This window comes from Pituophis catenifer, unplaced genomic scaffold, assembly GCF_029215685.1.
Source record: "Pituophis catenifer annectens isolate HBS135680 unplaced genomic scaffold, rPitCat1.0.hap2 SCAF_3, whole genome shotgun sequence".
Lineage (NCBI taxonomy): Eukaryota > Metazoa > Chordata > Lepidosauria > Squamata > Colubridae > Pituophis > Pituophis catenifer.
Genome location: NW_027256883.1, coordinates 129878596 through 129899364, shown reverse-complemented (window position 1 = coordinate 129899364; position 20769 = coordinate 129878596). Strand labels below are relative to the sequence as shown.

General features: G+C 40.2%; 1 protein-coding gene across 1 annotated transcript in view; it reads left to right on the top strand.

The window, feature by feature from the left end:
• The window catches only part of ABCA4 (ATP binding cassette subfamily A member 4), a 111156-nt gene that overhangs the window by 31097 nt on the left and 59290 nt on the right, over positions 1-20769 (top strand). The window contains exons 12-15 of the mRNA XM_070941069.1: positions 5356-5561; positions 7285-7461; positions 12276-12498; positions 19278-19482. Of these exons, the coding sequence (XP_070797170.1) occupies positions 5356-5561; positions 7285-7461; positions 12276-12498; positions 19278-19482 (811 nt within the window). The remainder of the gene's footprint in view (positions 1-5355; positions 5562-7284; positions 7462-12275; positions 12499-19277; positions 19483-20769) is intronic.

The following is a 20769-nucleotide window of genomic DNA, read 5'->3' as shown; positions in this document are numbered from 1 at the left end:
TATACATCTGAGAAAACTGCACAGTTGTATCTATGAAGCCAACAGAAAAAGCAAGGTCACCTTGACAGCATCTTTACTTTTCTTACAGGTAGCATACTCTTAATTTAAATACATTTCTCTTACTGCATCCATGACAAAAATCATACCTTTCTTACCTGACATGCTATTTTAAATGCCAGAGTTTATTTTGGTATATCATCAGCAACCTGATCCTCTTGCAGACCTCCCCTCTTTTCTCTTTTACTAGAATAGATAACTGTTCTTCAGATGACAAGGCTAAACAATGGAGACTTTACATTTCAGAGAAATCTGGCTCTTAAATAACAAGTTGCCTGTGAGGACTTTGATGTACATAATTATTGGTTGTTGGCCTGCAAGAGACCATCAAGCTGATAAGATCAAACAAACTAGCTTTGGGGCATTCAGTGAAGTGAAGTAATTAAATACATTTCTTCCCAGTCAGTTTAGAAACAAAATGTCATCTCCTTACAATAGTTGCCAACATTGAGAATCTGATAATCATTCCTTCATTTTGGACTAGGAAGCACAAGATAAATACAGATATTTGGTGACTTCATCATTTCCCCAGTTCCTTCCTCTGGCACTTACCTTTTCTCTATACCAAAATAGTAAAACATTGGAATTTGGTTAAATATTATGTCACTCCTGAAGTCTGATGCCCTAACTTTAAACAAAGTATAGTGCTTGTGTGTGTCAGGAGACAGATGCTGACAGAAGACTTTGGCCAGGTCTGATAGCAAGGTCGAAGAAGCAGATAAGAGTTAAAAGATGGGATCAAAGCAACTTCTGATAAAGTAGTCTTGACTTATGACCACAATTGGGTCCAACATTTCCACTGTTAAGCAGGACAGTCATTAAGTGAGTTTTGCTCCATTTTACAACCTTCTTGCCACAATTAAATGAATCAGTGCAGTTACTAAGTTAGTAACACAGTTGTTAAGTGAATTTGGCTTCCCCATTGACTTTGCTTGTCAGAAGGTCGCAAAAGGTAATCACACGACCCTGGGACACTGCAACAGCCCTAAATCCGAATCAGTTGCCAAGAGTCTGAATTTTGATCACGTGACCATAGGGATACTGCAACGGTCATATGAAAAAAAAATCATAAGTCATCAGTGCCATTGTAACTTTGAAAGGTCATCAAACGGACTGTTGTAAGTTCCGTCTTGATTCTCTGATTTCCGTATATTCATATTTAAATTAATTATGCAATCGCAATCTTCATTTTCATCCATCAATGCCTTTTTATTCCCCATGCCTTTCATGAGCGGGGGGATTTCAGAGTTGAGCAGAATTTTTGTCAAGCCCACATAGCTAGGAAGATAAAGGAATTAAGAATTACAGGTAGTCCTCGATTTACAACAGTTTTAGTGACCGTTCAAAGTTACAATGGCACTGAAACAAGTGACTTATGACCGTTTTTCACACTTACAACTATTGCAGTATTCCCATAGTCACATGATCCAAATTCAGATGCTTGGCAACTGACTCATATATATATGACGGTTGCAGTGTCTCAGGGGTCATGTGATCACTTTTTGCCGCCTTCTGACAAGCAAAGTCAATGGGGAAGGCAGATTCACTTAACTGTGTTACTAATTTAACAACTGCAGTGATACACTTAACAAATGTGGCAAGAAAAGTCATAAAATAAGACAACATTCACTTCACAAATGTCTCACTTAGCAACAGAAATTTTGGGCTCAATTGTGGTCGTAATTTGAGGATTACCTGTATATCAATTTCAGTCAGGTTACTTTAATGCTAGTCTAAGGTAAATGAAGAATTTTGAAAACTCTTAAGAGGAATTTGCCAATTCCCATTTATGGTGTGCAAATTAAGATATGGTCTCTTAAGATAATTTGATTTGTCCTTCGTAGGTCAGCTATCTTGATTGTTTATGTCTATTCTCTTCCATTCCTTGCAGAAGTTAGTTGATACTTCTTGTTTTAGGTTTGGTTTTTCTATATTTTAAATTTTTTTTTATTGGTTTGTAAACAAAGAAGAAAAAGGGTTTCCCGGTCTCTCACAATTGTGTACCTATTGCTGTGTGTGCAGTGTTCTCCCTGCTGTTTATGACCATCACTTTCCCCTCCTTTGAGCTAATTTTGTTTTGCTCTCCCAGGCTTATTTTCCAGGTGATAGGTTCACATTAGCTTTCCACCTTACCCACCACCCTCATTTTATTGTGATGGTTTCAGCTTTGTTTTTCTTTGGGGGTTGTTATCTGGCCAGTCGAGACACTTCTTTAATGACTGATCTTCCAGAGACAATTGCTCCATTCAGTCTCTGCACTAAAGGACGGTAGTTATTATAAACCTCAGATGTGGAATATGCTTATGACAGCTTTTGGTCTCTCCTCTTTCAATTACAATTTTATAATGCATTTAAACCCAAGAATGAGATTAGGAAAAGTCTGAGAAAATAAATCTGATCTATCTCAGCTCTGCTTATGTTAAGTAAATCTGGTCTGGCAAGTTTCCACACCATTTGGCTAACTGAAAGAAGCAAACTCACATTTAATACAGAACCTTATCATCTGTACTGATTTTTGAACATACCTAGATTGCAAAATTCAGGCAACTGCACAATCACTTCTGGAGATGATTGTATTCCAGTTTATATATTAATTCAGGAAGTTATCCAAGTAGAATCAACAAAATTCTGTGCATCTGTAGATTTAAAGCATTACAGGTATTAAATGATTTAGCATACATGCTTTTCTTCCCAGCCAAAGTATTGAATAGTTTTTTCCTCTGAATTAATAATTTATTTGAAAAAATATTTTTCATTATACTCTTATTATACAGAAACATTGTACATTTATTTCAAAGCTATTCCAAAGTGAAAAGTGAAAAATAAAAACGTGGAAGAAAGCAATGGCAGTAGCAAGTCACTTCTACATTATCGTAAAAAAAAAAAAAAAGTGGAAGTATCCATGCCATCATCAACAGTCAAATTCAGCTGGAATGAATTTTTAACTTTCTTATGCCCCTCAGCAACTAGAAAGCCTCCCCATTTTTTTTAAAAAAAATTTTTTTTTACCCTTTTTATTCTCCTAAGAAAGATTTGAAAGGAATTTGGAAATTATCTACTCCAATCCATGCCCCATGCAGGAATCCATTGCTATAACAACTATTTCAAAAAGATTTCTTTTTTTCCTTGGTGCTAAGAAGGAACATGGAATAGAAACTCCTGTAGGGGATCAGCAGCTTTTCTGTATAAATACTGTAATGTTTCAACATCATTGTAGAGGGAAACTATGGCAATAAACCCACTGATGATCCCACTAATCAGCAGAATTGATTCTGTTAATTGAATGGATAGACCGGCTATTGTCTGACTCCCTCACTGCTCATGTATAATGATTCTGAAGTCTCATACTCAGGGCAAAAGGAGAGTCAGTCTGGATAAAAAGAATAGTCTGCCCAGATTATGCAAATTTCAAATTATTTTCATTGCTCTCTACATGGGGCTCCCCTTGAGGAGCACCCGGAGGCTCCAGCTGATCCAGAATGCGGCTGCGTGGGTGGTTATGGGAGCGGCGTGGCGCTCCCATGTGACCCCCCTCCTGCGCGAGCTGCACTGGCTCCCGGTGGTCTTCCGGATGCGCTTCAGGTTTTGGTCACCACCTTTAGAGCGCTCCATGGCATCGGACCGGGGTATTTCGGACCGCCTTCTGCTACCAATAGCCTCTCACCGACCAGTATGCTCCCATAGAGAGGGGCTTCTCAGGGTGCCGTCAGCCAAACAGTGTCGACTGGCGGCCCCCCAAGGGGACAGCCTTCTCTGTGGGGGCACCTACCATCTGGAACGGGCTTCCCCCGGAGTTACGAAACATCCAAGACTTACGCATATTCCGCCGTGCCCTGAAAACTTTTTTATTTCAGCAGGCTGGCCTGGCCTAACTCTCCCTTTTAAATTTTTAATTCGTTTGATTTGTTTTATAAATCTGTGTTTCGGCCAAAATATTTAATAATTTTAAGGGACTTTTAATGTTTGTATTATCTGGGAGTAGGGCGGTATAGAAATTTGATAAATAAATAAATAATAAATTATATATTACTGATCCGAATGCAAACCTCAGCTTAATTTGCAAACTCCTCCTATTTTACAAAACCCACCTGACTTTATTCACATGCATTTGGCTTTATTCACATGCATTGTTGATATGTTGATATGATTAATTTTGACCAAAGTTCTGCAGACTTTGGCAGGAACATGTTTCTCTGTTATTTGTTATTTGTTCATTACATTTGTATGCTGCCCATTTCTCTACTAAGCAACACTACAGATTGTCCTTGAATTACAACAGTTCATTTAGTGATCGTTCACAGTTACAACAGCCCTGAAAAAAGTGACTTATGACCGTTTTGCACATGACAGTATCCCCATGGTTATATGGTCAAAATTCAGTCACTTAGCAACTGATTCATATTTATGACAGTTGCGGTGTCCTGGGGTCATGGGATCACCTTTTGCAACCTTGTGACAAGCAAAGCCAATGGGGAAACCAAATTCATTTAACAACCAGGAAACCAGATTCGCTTTAATAACTGTAGTAATTCACTTAACAAATATGGCAAGAAAAGTCATAAAATGGGGCAAAACTCATTTAACAACTGCCTTGCTTAGCAACAGAAATTTTGGGCTCACTTGTGGTTGTATATAGAGAACAGTGGTGGGTTGCTCCCGGTTCGCACCGATTCACAAGAACTGGTAGTAAAAATTTGTAGTAGTTCGGAGAACCGGTAATAGCATTGGCCGAACCGGTCCCCGACCCGGTCGCCGCTCGTTTAGCCCACCCACCTCATCAGAGGCTTTTTTTTTTTAACTTTTAAAAGCGTTTTTTCTACCACCTCTTCGGCCGAAAAAATGCTTTTAAAAGTAAAAAAAAAAAAAGCCTCTGATGATCGCGTGGCTCAGTTGGGATCATCAGAGGCTTTTAAAAGCATTTTTTTCTGCAACCTCTTCGTCTGAAGAGGTTGTAGGTAAAAAAATGCCTTTAAAAGCCTCTGGCAATCCCAGCTGAGCTGCCTGATTGTCAGAGGCTTTTAAAAGCATTTTTTTCTGCAACCTCTTAAGGTTGTAGAAAAAATGCTTTTAAAAGTTAAAAAAAAAAGTTGGCCACGCCCACCCAGTCACATTACCCACAAAGCCACACCCACAAAATAAGTCACACCCACAGAACCAGTAGTAAAAAAAATTTAGAACCCACCCCTGATAGAGAACTACCAGTATTGGTGTCCAAATCATAAGGAAATTCTGATTTACATATATGTACAATGCTACTGTTATCACTTTCAAGTATCTCTTATGCCTCTGTTATCACAGTGCTTGACCCTTGATAAGTTTGAAGGCCTAGCTGATGAAACTGAGTTGATTCTTCATGCTCACTCTCTTCTGGAGGAAAACAAATTCTGGGCTGCTGTTGTCTTTCTTGACTTGGATGCAAGGGCCGATCAAATGCCACCTCATGTGAAATACAAGATACGCATGGATATTGATGCTGTGGAGAAAACAAACAAAATCAAAGATAGGTAAGGACATTTTCTAATCTTTAGGCATGCAAGCAGAGCCTAATGAGATACCAGTGACTGGAGAGACAAAATAAATCAGAATTGCCAAGAAAAGCTCTCCCCAACAGGATATCCTGCATATCTGTTGGATGTCCCCAGTCATCAAAGGGGTCTAATGAGAATTGCAATTTATCATATTTACAGGAAAGAAGGCTGGTAAACGTATGGATGACTGTTATATATATAATAATTAACTACAGGCCAAAGTGTAACTTTTAGGTATCTCAAACAGTGGTATGCTGGTAAATATAAAACGTTATCATGAGTGTATATACAACTACCCAGAAAGAGAGAATGAGAAAGCACACATACCATGACAAAGCATAATGCCTTTTTATTAGAACTAACACACATTCTTTCAACCGTATGCAGGGAAGTTACTTGGGAATAAATTTATCTGAACTCTCAATGCTTCCATCTGACTTTTAAACAACTTAGCTTTAAAGTTCTGGAGCATATAAATAGACATTGCAAATTGCTTCCATGAAAGTTTAGCACAGGATATATTTATAGCCTTTAAATTGCCACAAGATTCCTCCTTTGTTCCAATAAAAGCTGATCCGATGATTTTACCTGTGAGATTTGATTTATGGCAGCACCTTCACTTGTCAGAACACTGACTTATTCTGCAATTATGAAGTGATAAAAGAAAACTGCATCTAAACCATTGCTTCTAAACTCTTTCAATCCATAAAGTCTAATCGGACTGAGTCAAAGATGATAGCACTTGGCTGTTTTTGTCAAAAGCTAAGCAGGGTGAGATCTGGTAAAGATTCTGATGGGAGGCCATTGGGAAATCCCTAGATGGTTGACAAAACTGGAAAGTTGAAAAAAACATTCAACCTAGAAAAAGTGGATTACAACACCATTAATATGACAGTTTTTCCTTATGTGCATGTTTTTTTCTATCACAGGCAACCAATGTGAAGACCCCATTTGGATCTGGCCTTTAAACCAATTCTTCCTGTCAGCTTTGGAAGCCATATTAACCCCGGAAGCTTCCATGCTGTCACCTTCTTGTGCTTGGGAAAGAAGAAGGGGGGGGGGGGTTAGTAGAGAGATTTTAGTTAGACATAATAGCATTCTTCTTTTTGGTCAAGGTCATGGTGTTCCTACATCTGGAGGAGGAATGGTTGCGGTGGTGACTCAAGTTGGGATGGATGGTGATTGAGCCATGTGATGGACTGATAGGTGCAGGGGCTGGATTTGGGGTTTTGATCTACCCAGAACTCTCAGATTCAGGTTTTCCCAGATGTGCCAGTATACCTATTCCAATAAATGAAAGATTTGAGATGAAGCTTGTCTTGGAGTTTTTAATTGGAGTTGGGTTGTTCTGGAATGCTGACATTTCTCTTGGCTCAGTCTCTGTTCTAACAGGAAACCTAGGATATCAGTTAAGATGATCAGAAAGCTTTTTCATGCCTGTCTCTTGTCCTGCAAACATAGTGTGCAAAGAATTTAATTCAGGCTAGGATTGCAGCCGAAACAAATGGTTACAATTTCTTGGTTCTCCCACAGTATCACAACCAGGATTGGGGCCCCTCTTGGCCTTTGTGAAAGGAAGAAAAGATACTGCAGCTTAACATAGTTTATAGTTTGTTCCTCAGATTCTGATAACTGACACTTTTACCCCTGTCATAATCTCCACTAGTCTGAAGGCTAAATTTGTGCTTTGTCCCTACAGGTACTGGGATCCTGGCCCAAGAGCTGACCCAGTGGATGATCTGCGCTACATCTGGGGAGGGTTTGCTTATCTGCAAGATATGATCGAGCAAGGGATCATCAAAACCCAGACCCGTATTGATGTGCCTTCAGGGATATACCTACAACAAATGCCCTATCCCTGCTTTGTAGATGATGTGTGAGTGTGATCTGTGTCCAATAACTAACTGTGTGGCTAGCCAGATGGCACTTTGAGTCTCACAAATGACACTGTTTTTGCTTTTGATCATGCTAGAGATTCTAGAACATGAAGTATTGGACAAATTTCCCTGCCAAGGAATCAGAATTGTGTTAGTTAAATCTGAGATAAGAAATCTAGAACAAATAATTATCATAACAATCTCTCTACCTATTTAAAATAGAAAACAATAAGAATACCACCTTTATTGCAAAAAAATAAATATTAATTCATTAGCAACCTAGAATGGAGGAAAAGTTGCAAACTTATAGCTGTTTTTCTGAACTCTTTTAATCAGGGAAAGTATTCAGTTCATTTTCAAAAATGAAAAAAGAATACAGGTGTGCTGAAAGGCTTGTCACTCTCTGCCACAACATTAGAATGTGGATCATTCAATGATGTTGAATGATGCAAGGTTCAGGTCAGGCTAGAACAAACAAACAAAGAAGTTGTTTTTCATACAATGCATACTTATGCCATGATGGTAGTGATCTACCATCACTATTTTAATAAAAGTGGATAATTTTTCGGTACCGATTCTCTGGACATGAGCAGGTTAATATTTTTAATATAAAGTCCATTTATCTATCTTCAGAGAAATAATAGAAATAATCATCATCACCACCAGTCAGTTGCAAAAGAAAGCTTTACTTGGAAGAGCTTACATCATGTAATGAGACCTTTAATAACATCAAGCAACAATATCTGCCTATCCTTGATAAGGGCTCCATAGGTGAAAGAAATGCCAAATCCAGTCTCAACAACTGGTTGACTGTGCAATGAACCATAAAAATAAGATCTTTATCCCTCCTCAATGCAAGGTGGCAAACCTATCTAATACCATTGCCTGCTATTTTCCCCGCACCAACAACCCTGTGAAATGGGTTGGGCTGGAGAGAGTGAATGACCAAAGTTATCCAGACATTTTCATGTCTAAGGGAGGCCTAGAACTCACTATCTCTAGTTTCTAGCCAACACCTTCACCACTACACCAAACTGACTCTCTAATTAAAAGGTAACCAAAGGCCATTATTAAAATACTGATCTCTTCCAGGACACTCTTATTATCTTGTTAAAAACTTGTGCTCTAAACCAACCAATCCTTTACTCTATTTCTGGCTAACATTTGGGATATGATGAAATATTTAATTTGCTCAAGGCTTTTCTCTACATCCCAATGTAGTTCAATGCAGTACATGGGGCTTTACAAATTCCCTTTGCAAACCAGTGAGGCAGAGTCTGATACTTTCCATTTTTGGCCAGCATATTTCAACACAGGAAATAAGGCAGCCCTGCCCAATCTCATGCTCTCAGAATGTGTAGAAATGAGGGAATTGCCATTGAGTTTGGTTAATAGCTGACAGGTTATATACTGTAGTTCTACCACATCTGGGGCAACAAAACTAAGGTATTAAAGACAGGGGTGGGCTTCAAAAATTTTAGCAACGGGTTCTCTGCCCAGTTGCTGGGTGGGCGTGGCCATGGTGGGCGTAGCCTAGTTGGCCTTCTGCACCATGGTGGGGGGGGTGTTTTTGCCCTCCCTGGGCTCCGGAGGCTTTCCTCGAGCCTCCGGGAGGGTGAAAAGGGCCTCCCCAGAATCTGGAGGCCCTCTGGAGGCCAGAAACAGCCCGGTTTTCATCCTCCCTGAGCCTCTGCACACACCCTGCACTTACCTGCATCCAAAACGGGCTGCGTGCGGACTCCTGGGAGGGGAGGGGCGGAGGAGTGGCCAGCCAGGAGTAGGATTTGGGGGTTCTCTGAGCTGCACAGAATCTTAGCTAGAGGTTCTCCAGAACCCCTGTGAATCCCCAGCAGTCCACCCTGGTTAAAGAATGAAACCAAGGAAATAGGAATTTAAATCTCCCCTCAGAGACCTTTGGTCTCTCTGAAAATACAGGATGGCTTTATTTCGCCCTGTATTTATTTTTTCTTGTACTGTATTATATTGAATATTATCCTGAAGAATGCTGCTCTAAAGTATCGAGAAATACAAAAAAATAAATAATGTGAATTGGGGTCTTACAAAATTTGCAGTGTTGCATTCTATGGCTTCTTCAAATTTACAAACAATAAGCAGGCCTGAGAGTGGAATTTTATCAGGTTCAAGGAGTAAAACTCAGGCAGAGGTCTGGTTCTCTCTCCCAAGGCATCACATTCCTTTGATTTGTCATCAATCATCATCCTCAGGTCACTTCTCTACATACCAAGAAGAGATCTCAAAGTTGTTTTAATTGGTTTTGCTCCATGCTAATAATGCCAAATTTCTTATATGAAAATTAGAAATATGTAGCAAGAGCTTCCCAGGGAAGAAGTGCTTAAGGCAATGAATTAGGACTGGGAAACTCGGGAGTCCATCCCTAGCCATGGAAATTCACTGGATAACCTGGGACTAACCTACTTCACAGGGTTTCTGTTGTAAATTCTCATGTTAAGACCCTCATATAGTTCAAAGTTTACTATGGTAGTATAATTGGAGCTGTAGCTATAATAACTGAACACAACTTGACTTTTTGCTGTGCTGAAAAATCCCCCTCATTCCATAGTTAGACCTAATATAAAACAGTTTTAATATAAAGATGAGGAAAAGGAGGGTTCCAGATGCTATTCTTAAAAGTTGACTTACCAGCATGGTGAACAGAAATCTTCAGGTTGTCCTTCCTCTTCCCTTCCAGATTGGTATTACGGTTCCCAAAATTCCAGCCAGAATAGGAAGACACATGTTAGAGAAAGCTGTATGATCGGGCAAGACCTATTTTCACATGTGACGTATTTCCCAATTATTTTGGAATAAGGTTTTATACACTGATTAAGACCTTGATGTGAAAGCCTGTTTTGTTTTGATTCATGAGACACATCTATTGGCAGTTTCATGGTTTGACAAGACCTTTCTTCTCTTTATGAAACTTGGCTTCATGTTATTTAAAAGGCATTTCTGAAGCAATAACCCTAACTCCATTCCCAGGAATCTCTCTGGAAAGAAGCCCCACTAAGCTCACTGGGATTTGCTCAGTGGAGTCCAGATACAGCTGTAGAAACAGTTCCAGAACAAATGTCACCAGAGCACCATTTTGTTGCAAAATAAATTCCTTCTCTGCCAGGAATTACATGACTTTGGTTTATTTTCCAGAATACCCCATTTCTTAGTGATCCGACTTAACAGCTAAGGTGTTCCCTTTGTCTCTGCTTAATGCTATCCTGCTATGATCTTATCTTTAACTCTGAATACAATGCTGCCCCACAGCTTCCTCCCAGGATAACTAAAATAGAGATAATCCAATAAACACATGATATGATTTATTTTTGTGTGTCTTCAATTGCTACCCCTCCATATGGTGAATTGATTATATCAGCATGGAGGCCTGGTGGCCAAGCAGGAGACAGAAAGTGATTGTATCCTTTGAAAAAAGTATAGGACTCTGACAGTAAGGCCTGGTCAGGTCACAGAATCAGAACATTAATGAAAGTAATGGAAAACATGTTCCTTAGGAGTTCCACAACAGTGACATTGTTTTGTTTTTGCAAAAGGCACTTTTTTTCAATTGCAAGGGGTGTCTCTTTTGGCCTTCCTCAAAAAATGAAACCTCCCTCAAACCAAGCTCAATTTTTGGGATTATTGGGATGTGTCCATGATGTTTCCTTTCAACAATACAAGTGGCTTGGTATTTTCTGTTTTTCATGATTTCTTTTTCAGTCTAGTATGCAGCTAAGATGTTCTCGTGCAGTATTTTGCAAATTTGGCTGTTTTAAGATATCTAACTGAGGAGTCTCACACCTCTTTCCAAGTTTGAGAAACACAATTCTCATGGCCTTTCACCCGTTCAGATTGCTTTCTCCTGTGTCAGCCTCTTTAAGAGTTTAAAATTGGCTCCCCCAAATGTTTGCCTGAGCTATTCAAATCCCCACTGCTCCTAAAATTTGCAATACTTTTGTTGCCTCTGCTAAAGAAGAAATCTTTTAAAAGAAAAATGGCTAGAAATGGATGCAGCACAGAATAGAATAATAGAATAGAATAGAATAGAATAGAATAGAATAGAATAGAATAGAATAAATAGAATAGAAAAGAAAAGAAAAGAAAAGAAAAGAATAGAAAAGAATAGAATAGAATAGAATAGAATTTTTTTTTATTGGCCAAGTGTGATTGGACACACAAGGAATTTGTCTGCATGCATCCAAACACACAGTCCCTTTGTTCAGGAGCCCCTACTGCCATTTCCCCATACTGACTTGGAATTCTGGAACTTATGGTCCAACATATCTGGACAGAAACTACCTGAGGAAGGCTTTGATAATGTTTGCTACTTTTTCTTTTTTTTGCTTTTAATTTATATACCCTTCTCCAGAGACTCAGGGCGGCTTACAATGAGTTAAGCAATAGCCTTCATACTTTTGTATATTTATACCAAGTCAGCTTATTGCCCCCACAATCTGGGTCCTCATTTTATCTACCTTTGAAAGGATGGAAGGCTGAGTCAACCTTGAGTCTGGTGAGATTTGAACTTGCAGTAATTGCAAGCAGCAGATGTTAATAACAGTGCTTTAGTCCACTGTACTACAGGCTCTTTTCTTAGATGTTCCTATTAGGAAATAGCAATTTAATTCTCCAGAGAATTCAGGGGTGCCTTATTGAGCCAGGACTCTCACCAGTTTTCTTTTGAGCCATTTCCCAGTTGAGAATCTGAGCCTTCCAGGAGGAGGATACTAGTGAGGTATTTCTCTGCTACCTTTCAAAACAAGGTTGTTTCTTTTCCCTTTTTTCCCCCCTCCTTGCCTGGCAGCTTCATGATTACTTTGACTCGTGCCTTTCCCCTCTTAATGGTGCTGGCTTGGATCTACTCCGCTTCCATGACCGTGAAAAGCATCGTGTTGGAGAAAGAAATGAGACTGAAGGAGGCCTTGAAGAACAGAGGAGTCACCAACGGGGTGATTTGGTTCACGTGGTTTTTGGACAGCTTCCTCATGATGGCCGTGAGCACGTTTCTCCTGACGGCTCTCATTACGGTAAGAGAGCAGGAGAGGCGCGGCTGGCTTTTGCTGTTGTTAAACGCGAGCGCCGGCGTTTACAATGCTTTACTTTCGCGCGATCCAGGTGTTAGTAAGAAACAATAAAAGCCATACATAAAAATGGGAGGGGGCCTGCTAGTAGCCTGGCCTCTTCTCGGCACGTAGCAGCAGGCGCGCTTTTTAGAAGCCCCCTTAAGGCATCATCATCATCATCATCACTTGGCAGGGACAGATACATTCAGGGTCGCGTTTGCCTTTGTGACATTTGGAGTCGGATTAAGGCTGACAGGTCACGTTCTAAACATCGCCTTCAGGTGGAAGAGGGCTTGAAAGGGAGGCGTGGCGTCCCTCCTCCATCCACCTTTGAAAAACCTGATGGCCATCCTGTCGTTTCCCTTTCAAACTCCTTTCCCCCAACCCATTAGTTGCTTCGTTTCAATACATGATCCCTTGGGGAACTGAGAGGGACACAAAAGCTTATCATTTAAATAGTCCTTCAGTAGGGAGACTCTGGGTTTATGTTTAAACTGCCCCATTTGCGACATAATGATGCCTCAAGATATAGTCGTTTGTTAGCTTATTTAAGGGGTTAATGGGAGTTGTGGACTGTAGTCCCAACACCTCTGAGGGATATCAGATTGGTGATAGTTACCCTAAATTCTTGCATTGTTTTTTTCTGCTTCCTCATATCATTTATGGTAAGTACCTAAAGCTCCATGGGTTGCTTGAGATTTGCCCACTTTGAAGATAAGGATAAAATGAACCCTGAAGGCCTGACTCTTTAAATACTTCTAAACTAGAACAAATATATTCAAACACTGTTGTGGAAGAGGGCCAGTAAAAATATCTTTGCTGTTTAATTTCTTTGTATTAGTACTTGAATTAAAGTGCAATAAGTGTTCCCACTCCATGTATAGTATGCTGGTTTTGAATGTATGTTTGATATCAGTGTAGTATAGAGCAGGGGTCTCCAACCTTGGTAACTTTAAGCCTGGAGGAAAGATGGCTGGGGAATTCTGGGAGTTGAAGTCCGCCAGGCTTCAAGTTCCCAAGGTTGGAGACCTCTGGTAAAGGGTGATTTTTTGACATCCTGCTTTTCAGTAGGGGCAGAAGGAGGAACAGCAATCAGAATCTGTTCTGATTTTTCAATACGTTTGGATTTTAAACCATTCACTTCCAGGTAGACAATCCCCATTTGAATTTGTAATTAATATTGTAATATTACAGAGATTAAGACAAGTAAAGCTGCATTTCAAATATGTGCGAATAAGAGGAAGCAGTAGCAAAACTTAGGACTGGTAGCTTCACGCATCATGCTAAGACATCACAGTGGCTAAGTTCGAAATATCAGCGGAGCCAAAACCCAGCAAGTCACACTCCTCCTTGTTCATGAATGAATCAATAAAATCCAATAGTTGCAGAAAATAATAAAACAAAAACATTTCATACAAAATTCATAAAGAACATTTGTGCCCAGATCAAATTACAGTGATAAAAGGTCTAGATGTTACAAATATGTATTTATTTATAGTAGTTCTATACCAGGCCTGTCAAACTGGCGGCCCATGGGCCGAATGCGACATGCACAGACCACGCCCAACCCAGCTTCGCAAAGGCAAAAAACACCACGATACGTCATGTGACGCGATTAAGTTTGACACCATCAGTACCATCAACTCCTTCAAGGATTTCTGTTAACTTGGAAAAAATCTCAACCGAAAAGATAAAACCTGTGAAGCATAAAACATAAGCACGCCCAAACCTAGCATTCAATAAGCAGTCCTCAAAACGTAAACGCTGTGAATAACTCATTCTTAACCACCATCCAGAAAACTGTTAGGAAGGGTGCCATTCACATTCTCAGAGGTATAAGATGTGTTACACAATTCAGACATAAATAAGACCTGATGCTGTAGACCTCCCCTAGCCTGATTGAACTAGACAGGTCTTTAAAAAAAAAAAAATCTAAAGAAAGATTGTCTTGAAGATTCCTGGAACACCAGGTGAGAAAAGGTTTTATAGGTTAAAACCAGCACTTTTATAGTCAGAAGCCAAATGAAAGGCAAAGTAGAAGGCACAAAATTGATGTTAAGTGGCACAGATTACTATTGTGTCCTACCCCATTTGGGTGGTCTTCAAAGGCAACTCCATCTACCGCAAGTTTCAGTAACTTGATCTGAAAGGTGATGAAGTTTTGGGTAACCATTGCCAGGGTAATATGCTCTTTCAAGGCAGTGGGCATCAAAGAAGCATTGACTGTCTTCCAAATCTACCTGTGCTCTCACACACAAACTTCATTTACTGAAGCAGCCAGGTGCGGCATGATTGAAGCACACATGGCAGGTTCATCCCACAGATCACTCAACCTATTTCCTCAGAGACCAGAAGTCAAAATAAATTCAGATAATAATGCACAATGCTATCAGAGTAATCTCTTATGACTTAGTCCTTGTGGCATCCAGGCCAGAGTGTGATTTTATTCTCAAACTGCCACCCCCGAAACTCACTGCAACTCTTGAGAAGATCTTTCTGCAGCTTGCATTCCAAAGAGAATATAGGTAGTCCTTGATTTACAACAGTCCGTTTAGTGACCGTTTGATGTTACAACGGCACTGAAAAAAAGTGAGTTATGACCGTTTTTCACACTCATGACTGCTGCAGCATCCCCATTGTCACATGATTTACATTCGAATACTTGACAAGTGGTTCATATTTATGACAGTTGCAGTATCCAGGGGTCATATGATCCCCTTTTGTGACCTTCTGACAAGAAAAGTCAATGGGGAAGCCAGATTCACTTAGTGATCATGTTACTAAATTTAACAACAGCAGAGATTCACTTAACAAACATGGCAAGAAAAGTCATAAAATGGGGCAAAACTCACTTAACAATTTTTTCACTTGACAACATAAATTTTGGGCTCGATTGTAGTCATAAGTTGAGGACTACCTGTAGTTCACTCTAAAATAGGGCTGCTGGGATGCGATCCACAGATGGAACAAATTGGGAAATGTACCCACATTTTGTCACCCTAATCACCGCACTCTAAGTTGAAACATGAGCCTAAGGAACTCAGGAATGGATCCTTCCTGCAGCAGTGTGGATGGTACACAAGCAAGATCCCTAACACAAGCAGGATTCCTAAATCTCTACAGGCCAATATCTACCCAAAGCAGAACTCATGTTCACTGCTAGATTGTTCCAGACACTCGTTGCTATCCTGTCTTCCATATATTAAGTTATATGTTCTGCTATGACAAATAATCAGTATAGGATAATTGTTGAAGCTTGTTCTTAATATTCCTTCTTTCAATTCATTTTTGGCTGGGTTTATAAGGCGTTCTAAGTCATCTTATGGTTTATGTCTTAGCAAGTTATGGAAATCCAGCCAATGATGGTTTAATCAGTTTATTCCACGCTGTGATTAACTGAACTTTGACTTAGCATTTCGCATGAATGTGTTCTGCCCCAGCTCCGGATTCCAGAGGATATTGACACACACCAACGGTCCTTATCAAATTTATTAAGTAGCAAGAATAAACCAAAGTCCGGCAAAGGTTGGCAACCACCCCAGAAAACAAGATACAATAAGACTTTTCCAAAAATGCTCTGATGATAATTACAAGTTGTTTCCAGCAAGAAACTTACTAATGGTGTATGACTTAAATAGGCTAAGGGAGTGGCCAATTATCCTCAAGCCTTACTCTCAAGGAGACCTCCTCCTCCTGAGTAGCCACTCCTGCCTTTTGGCAACCCTGCGTGCTCAAGCATTGAGAAGAGGCTCCTCCACTTCGCTCTCTCCACTTGAAGGAGCCTCTGGAGGTTCTGAAGGCCCTGGCTGAGTCTCTGCCTCTGGCACCACATCCTCTTCAGCCTCCTCGCTGTTCGACGTGAGCACCAGCTGCGCAGGCTGCTGGCGCGACACCACACCAGCCTCCTCGTCGTCGGGATCAGCCACGATCCGCACAGGCCGCTGGCGGGCCACAACAGAATGCAACTCTCTGAAAACAGGAAATTCATAAAATCCAGTTGGCTCAGTGGTGGGTTGCTACCGGTTCTCCCTGGTTCGGGCGAGCCAGTAGCGGCGGTGGTGAGGTGAGAGTGAACCGGTTCGCTCCGACTGTCAGCTGGGCCCTCCCGCCTGCCCCTGTACTATACCTACCTATATTTGCTCATTTTTAGCCCAGCTGATAGATACGGCAGAGCGGATTGCCGTGCCTCAGCTGTTCTGAAATAGAATGCGCTTGAGCATGCAAAGCGCATGCGCAAAGCAAACCAGTGGTAACACCAATTGAAACCCACCATTGATTTGGCTGCATGTACGATGTAGCAGCTTTTTTGATACTGGATTAGAACAGAGTTCATCTACTCTAAACCATGGGGATTTTAGGATCAATCACTGTCTTTCACCTAACATGCCTTACAGAGTCCCAAAGGTGTTTTTTCAGGAGGCAACTGGACTTTCTTATTTTTTTTTCCTTTGAAGACATTTCGCTTCTCATCCAAGAAGCTTCTTCAGCTCTGACTGGATGGTGGAGAATGGAAGGATTTATATTCCTTGCAGACAGCTGATTATTTTGCTTTTTTTTTTAGAGAGCCGTTGAGGCCATTTGGAGGTTTAACTGTGTACTCAGATAAAGTAGTGCAAATGGGTATGGAGGCTTCTTGGGACAACCATGACCTGCATGACTGAAAATCTCCATAGAAATTTAATACAATACTTTTTTTTATAAATTAAAATTAGAAATATGGGTAGGGGAGAAGTAAGTCTGCCTATCCCAACAATGACAATAGTGAGCTAGCCACTCTATGTGGTTAGATTCAGAAAAGAACTATTTGGAAGTTCTCTTGACAATTTCACAATACCATTCTTCTATTCTAAAATTCACATCTAATTTCCAATATCTGGCTATTATAATTCTACCCATTATAATCATAATTCACATTTGTGAAATGTGGAAATTAGCTTTAAATGATAAAATGACATGTGATATTAAAATTAGAAATGGTGACTATAAAGAAGATATTTTCTGGAAAATTTGGAAACCATTTGTGGACTATGCGCTGGGAAAATTGGATGCTTCGGTACCTGTACCCCGAGAACGTGGATTTTGGCGATCATGAGGATATATCCGAAGAACCAAATCTTCCTTTCTTATGTATAGCACAGGGTGAAATATTGTATATGTTGTTTGTAATGTTAGTAATTTAAAATATAAAATGAATTAAAAAAAAAAAAAGGAAGTTCTCTTGACAAGGAAGGTTTCTTTCTTGTAACATTGCTTTACCTATGCATTGCTACCCTATGGGAGCACTTAAGTGCTTCAAAGACCTTCTAAAAGGATGCAAATGACCAGCTGTCTGCAAGGAATATAAATCCGTCCATTCCCCACTATCCTGTCAGAGCTGAAGAAGCTTCTTGGATGAGAAGCGAAACTTCTTCAAAAGAAAAAACAAGAAAGTCCAGTTGCCTCCTGAAAAAGCACCTTTGGGACAACCATGACCTGGATGATGGAGAATTTCTACAGACTTTTATGCCTTACAGAAGTTATGGAGAAATTGGAATACACCACCTTGAGCTCCTGAAGGAAGTTCAGTCATTAAGTCACAATAGCATTAATAGGATTAATACAACAGCATTAATACTTTGAATGTACCAGTATCGTAAACTGAAGACCCTTGATCTCAGATGGGTCCTAAGCCAAGCAGTAGAAGAATATCTTTCTTTTCTTTCCTATACAGTATGGCAAAGTGCTTCGGTACTGCAACCCCCAAGTACTCTTTCTGTTCCTGTTAACCTTCGCAACAGCCAGCATCATGCAGTGCTTTTTGCTCAGCACTTTTTTCTCCAAGGCTAATCTGGCAGCTGCCTGCAGTGGAGTCATCTATTTTACTCTCTACCTGCCCCATATCCTCTGCTTCATTTGGCAGGATTGGCTGCCTCTTAAGATTAAGATCATGGTGGTAAGGATTTCTTTTCTTTCGCTAAGGCTTGTTCCAAATAAATTTGGTTTACGAGTAATAAACCTGGAATTTTTGTTGCTAAACAATGCAGTTGTAAAACGCAATGCCATGTGACCATAGTGTGATCGTAAAGCACAAAGTCATGTGACTGCATTGCCTTAGTGACAGCCATTTTGGCAGTCGTGGTTGCTGTTTGTAACCTGAGGATCTCACATGATTATGACTTCCAATTGCCTGCTGGCTTCCCCATTGATTTGCTTGTGGAAAGCTGACAGGGAACTTTAGAAATCACAGTTGTGATCATTGCTGGCGATGTTGTTATAATTGTGAGCTAGGTGCCAAGTGCCTAGTTTGTGATCATGGGAATGTTTCAATGGCTGAAATTCTTAAGGACTGTTGTAAGTACCCTATTTCCCTGAAAATAAGACATCCCCTGATCATAAGCCCAATCGCGCTTTTGAGCGCATGCGTTAAAATAAGCCGCCCCCTGAAAATAAGCCATCCCCAAAAATATTTAAACGCATGCACAGCCAGTCCTCGCCATTTCCTCTGGTTAGGGTTAGGGAGACAGAGTTGGAAATCAGGTAAGAGAAGCCCCGTCTTGCTCCATGCACCCCAAAATAATAAGACCTCCTGGAAAATAAGGCCAAGCCTTAAATATAAGACAGGGTCTTATTTTCGGGGGAAACACAGTACTAGTTGTTCAGTTCTGTTGTAATTTTGAATGGTCGCTGAACAAATGGTCATAACCCTCCTGCAGTCAAGATAACTCATTAGTAATAAACTCAGATCATTTGTCTCTTTCTTCCAGAGCTTCCTTTCACCTGTGGCTTTTGGGTTCGGTACAGAATACTTGTCACGTTATGAAGAACAAGGACTTGGATTACAGTGGAATAATATCCGAAGTAGCCCACTGGAAGGAGATAAATACAGTTTCTTGTTGTCTATGGTGATAATGGTTTTTGATGGCTTTGTCTATGGATTGCTTGCTTGGTACTTGGATAATGTCTTCCCAGGTATGGCCAACAATGTGGTCTATTGTTGTATGGATTTTTTTCTGCTCAAGGGTAAAAACCTATCTCTGCTGCTTTCATACAGCTGAGAACCAGCAAGACTAAATATCTCATGTCTCAGAATTTGTCTAATCAAATACAATGAAGGTAAATGCATGTGACAGATATCAGCTTATTCAATAGGTTTCTCCTTATTCTCCTTCTTTCCCTCTAGTCAAGATTCTTGCTCTCAGACAGGAATGTTTCTAACATGGTTTGGTTATTTTCAGTAGGGTTCTCTAGAAGGGCTAAATAAAATATGTAGAATCATATAGATATTGATATTTCCCATTTTCAAATGTGAAATTATTCTGACATTTCAGGTTTAGTCAGAGCCTTAAATCCTAACTTCTCTTCATGGAAAAAGATTGGCCTACTTTTCATTTTAAATGCAGTTTTTTTTCCTCTTGTGAAAACCTGCTTTATGAAGCTAAGGACCCTTGAGAACAATATAGGATATGGCATTGAATATTCTACCATAACCAGAAGTGGGATCCTGTCTGTCTCTCCCCTCTCCCTCCCCTAATGGGAGTGACATCTTTGAATCCATACCATTATGCTTATATTGTATTTTGGGATAAAAGATCTTACAGTTACTTACAGTTAAGATACATTGAAATGTTTAAAGTCTATTGCCAAATGCTAGGGTTTAAGCAACAAGCAATTCATCATTCATTTTTTATAACATTATATTCCAAAATATCTTGGCCTCTGATGCAGGGGTGAAATCCAGCAGGTTCTGACAGATTCTGGAGAACAGGTAGCAAAAATTTTAAGTAGTTTGGAGAACCGGTAGTGGAAATTTTGAGTAGTTCGGAGAACCGGCAAATGCCACATCTGGCTGGCCCCAGAGTGGGGTGGGAATGGAGATTTTGCAGTATCCTTCCCCTGGAGTGGAGTGGGAATGGAGATTTTGCAGTATCCTTCCCCTGCCACACCCACCAAGCCATGCCCACCAAGCCACACCATGCCTACCAAGCAACGCCCACAGAACTGGTAGTAAAAAATTTTGAGTTCACCACTGCTCTGATGTTATGGGAAAGCCTTATCTAATCTCATGTCCTCTGTATGTATTGGATTATAATTTCCATTAATCTTAGGCAGCATGGACAATCCATTACACAGGAGAAAGTTGTAATACAATGGCTTTAAGCCATTTGACAAAACACATGGGTTTAGAAGTGCAAGGCTTTCATTTGTACATTGCCCAATTAGACAAAGGTTTCATTATCTTGTCTTCCAGATGAATCT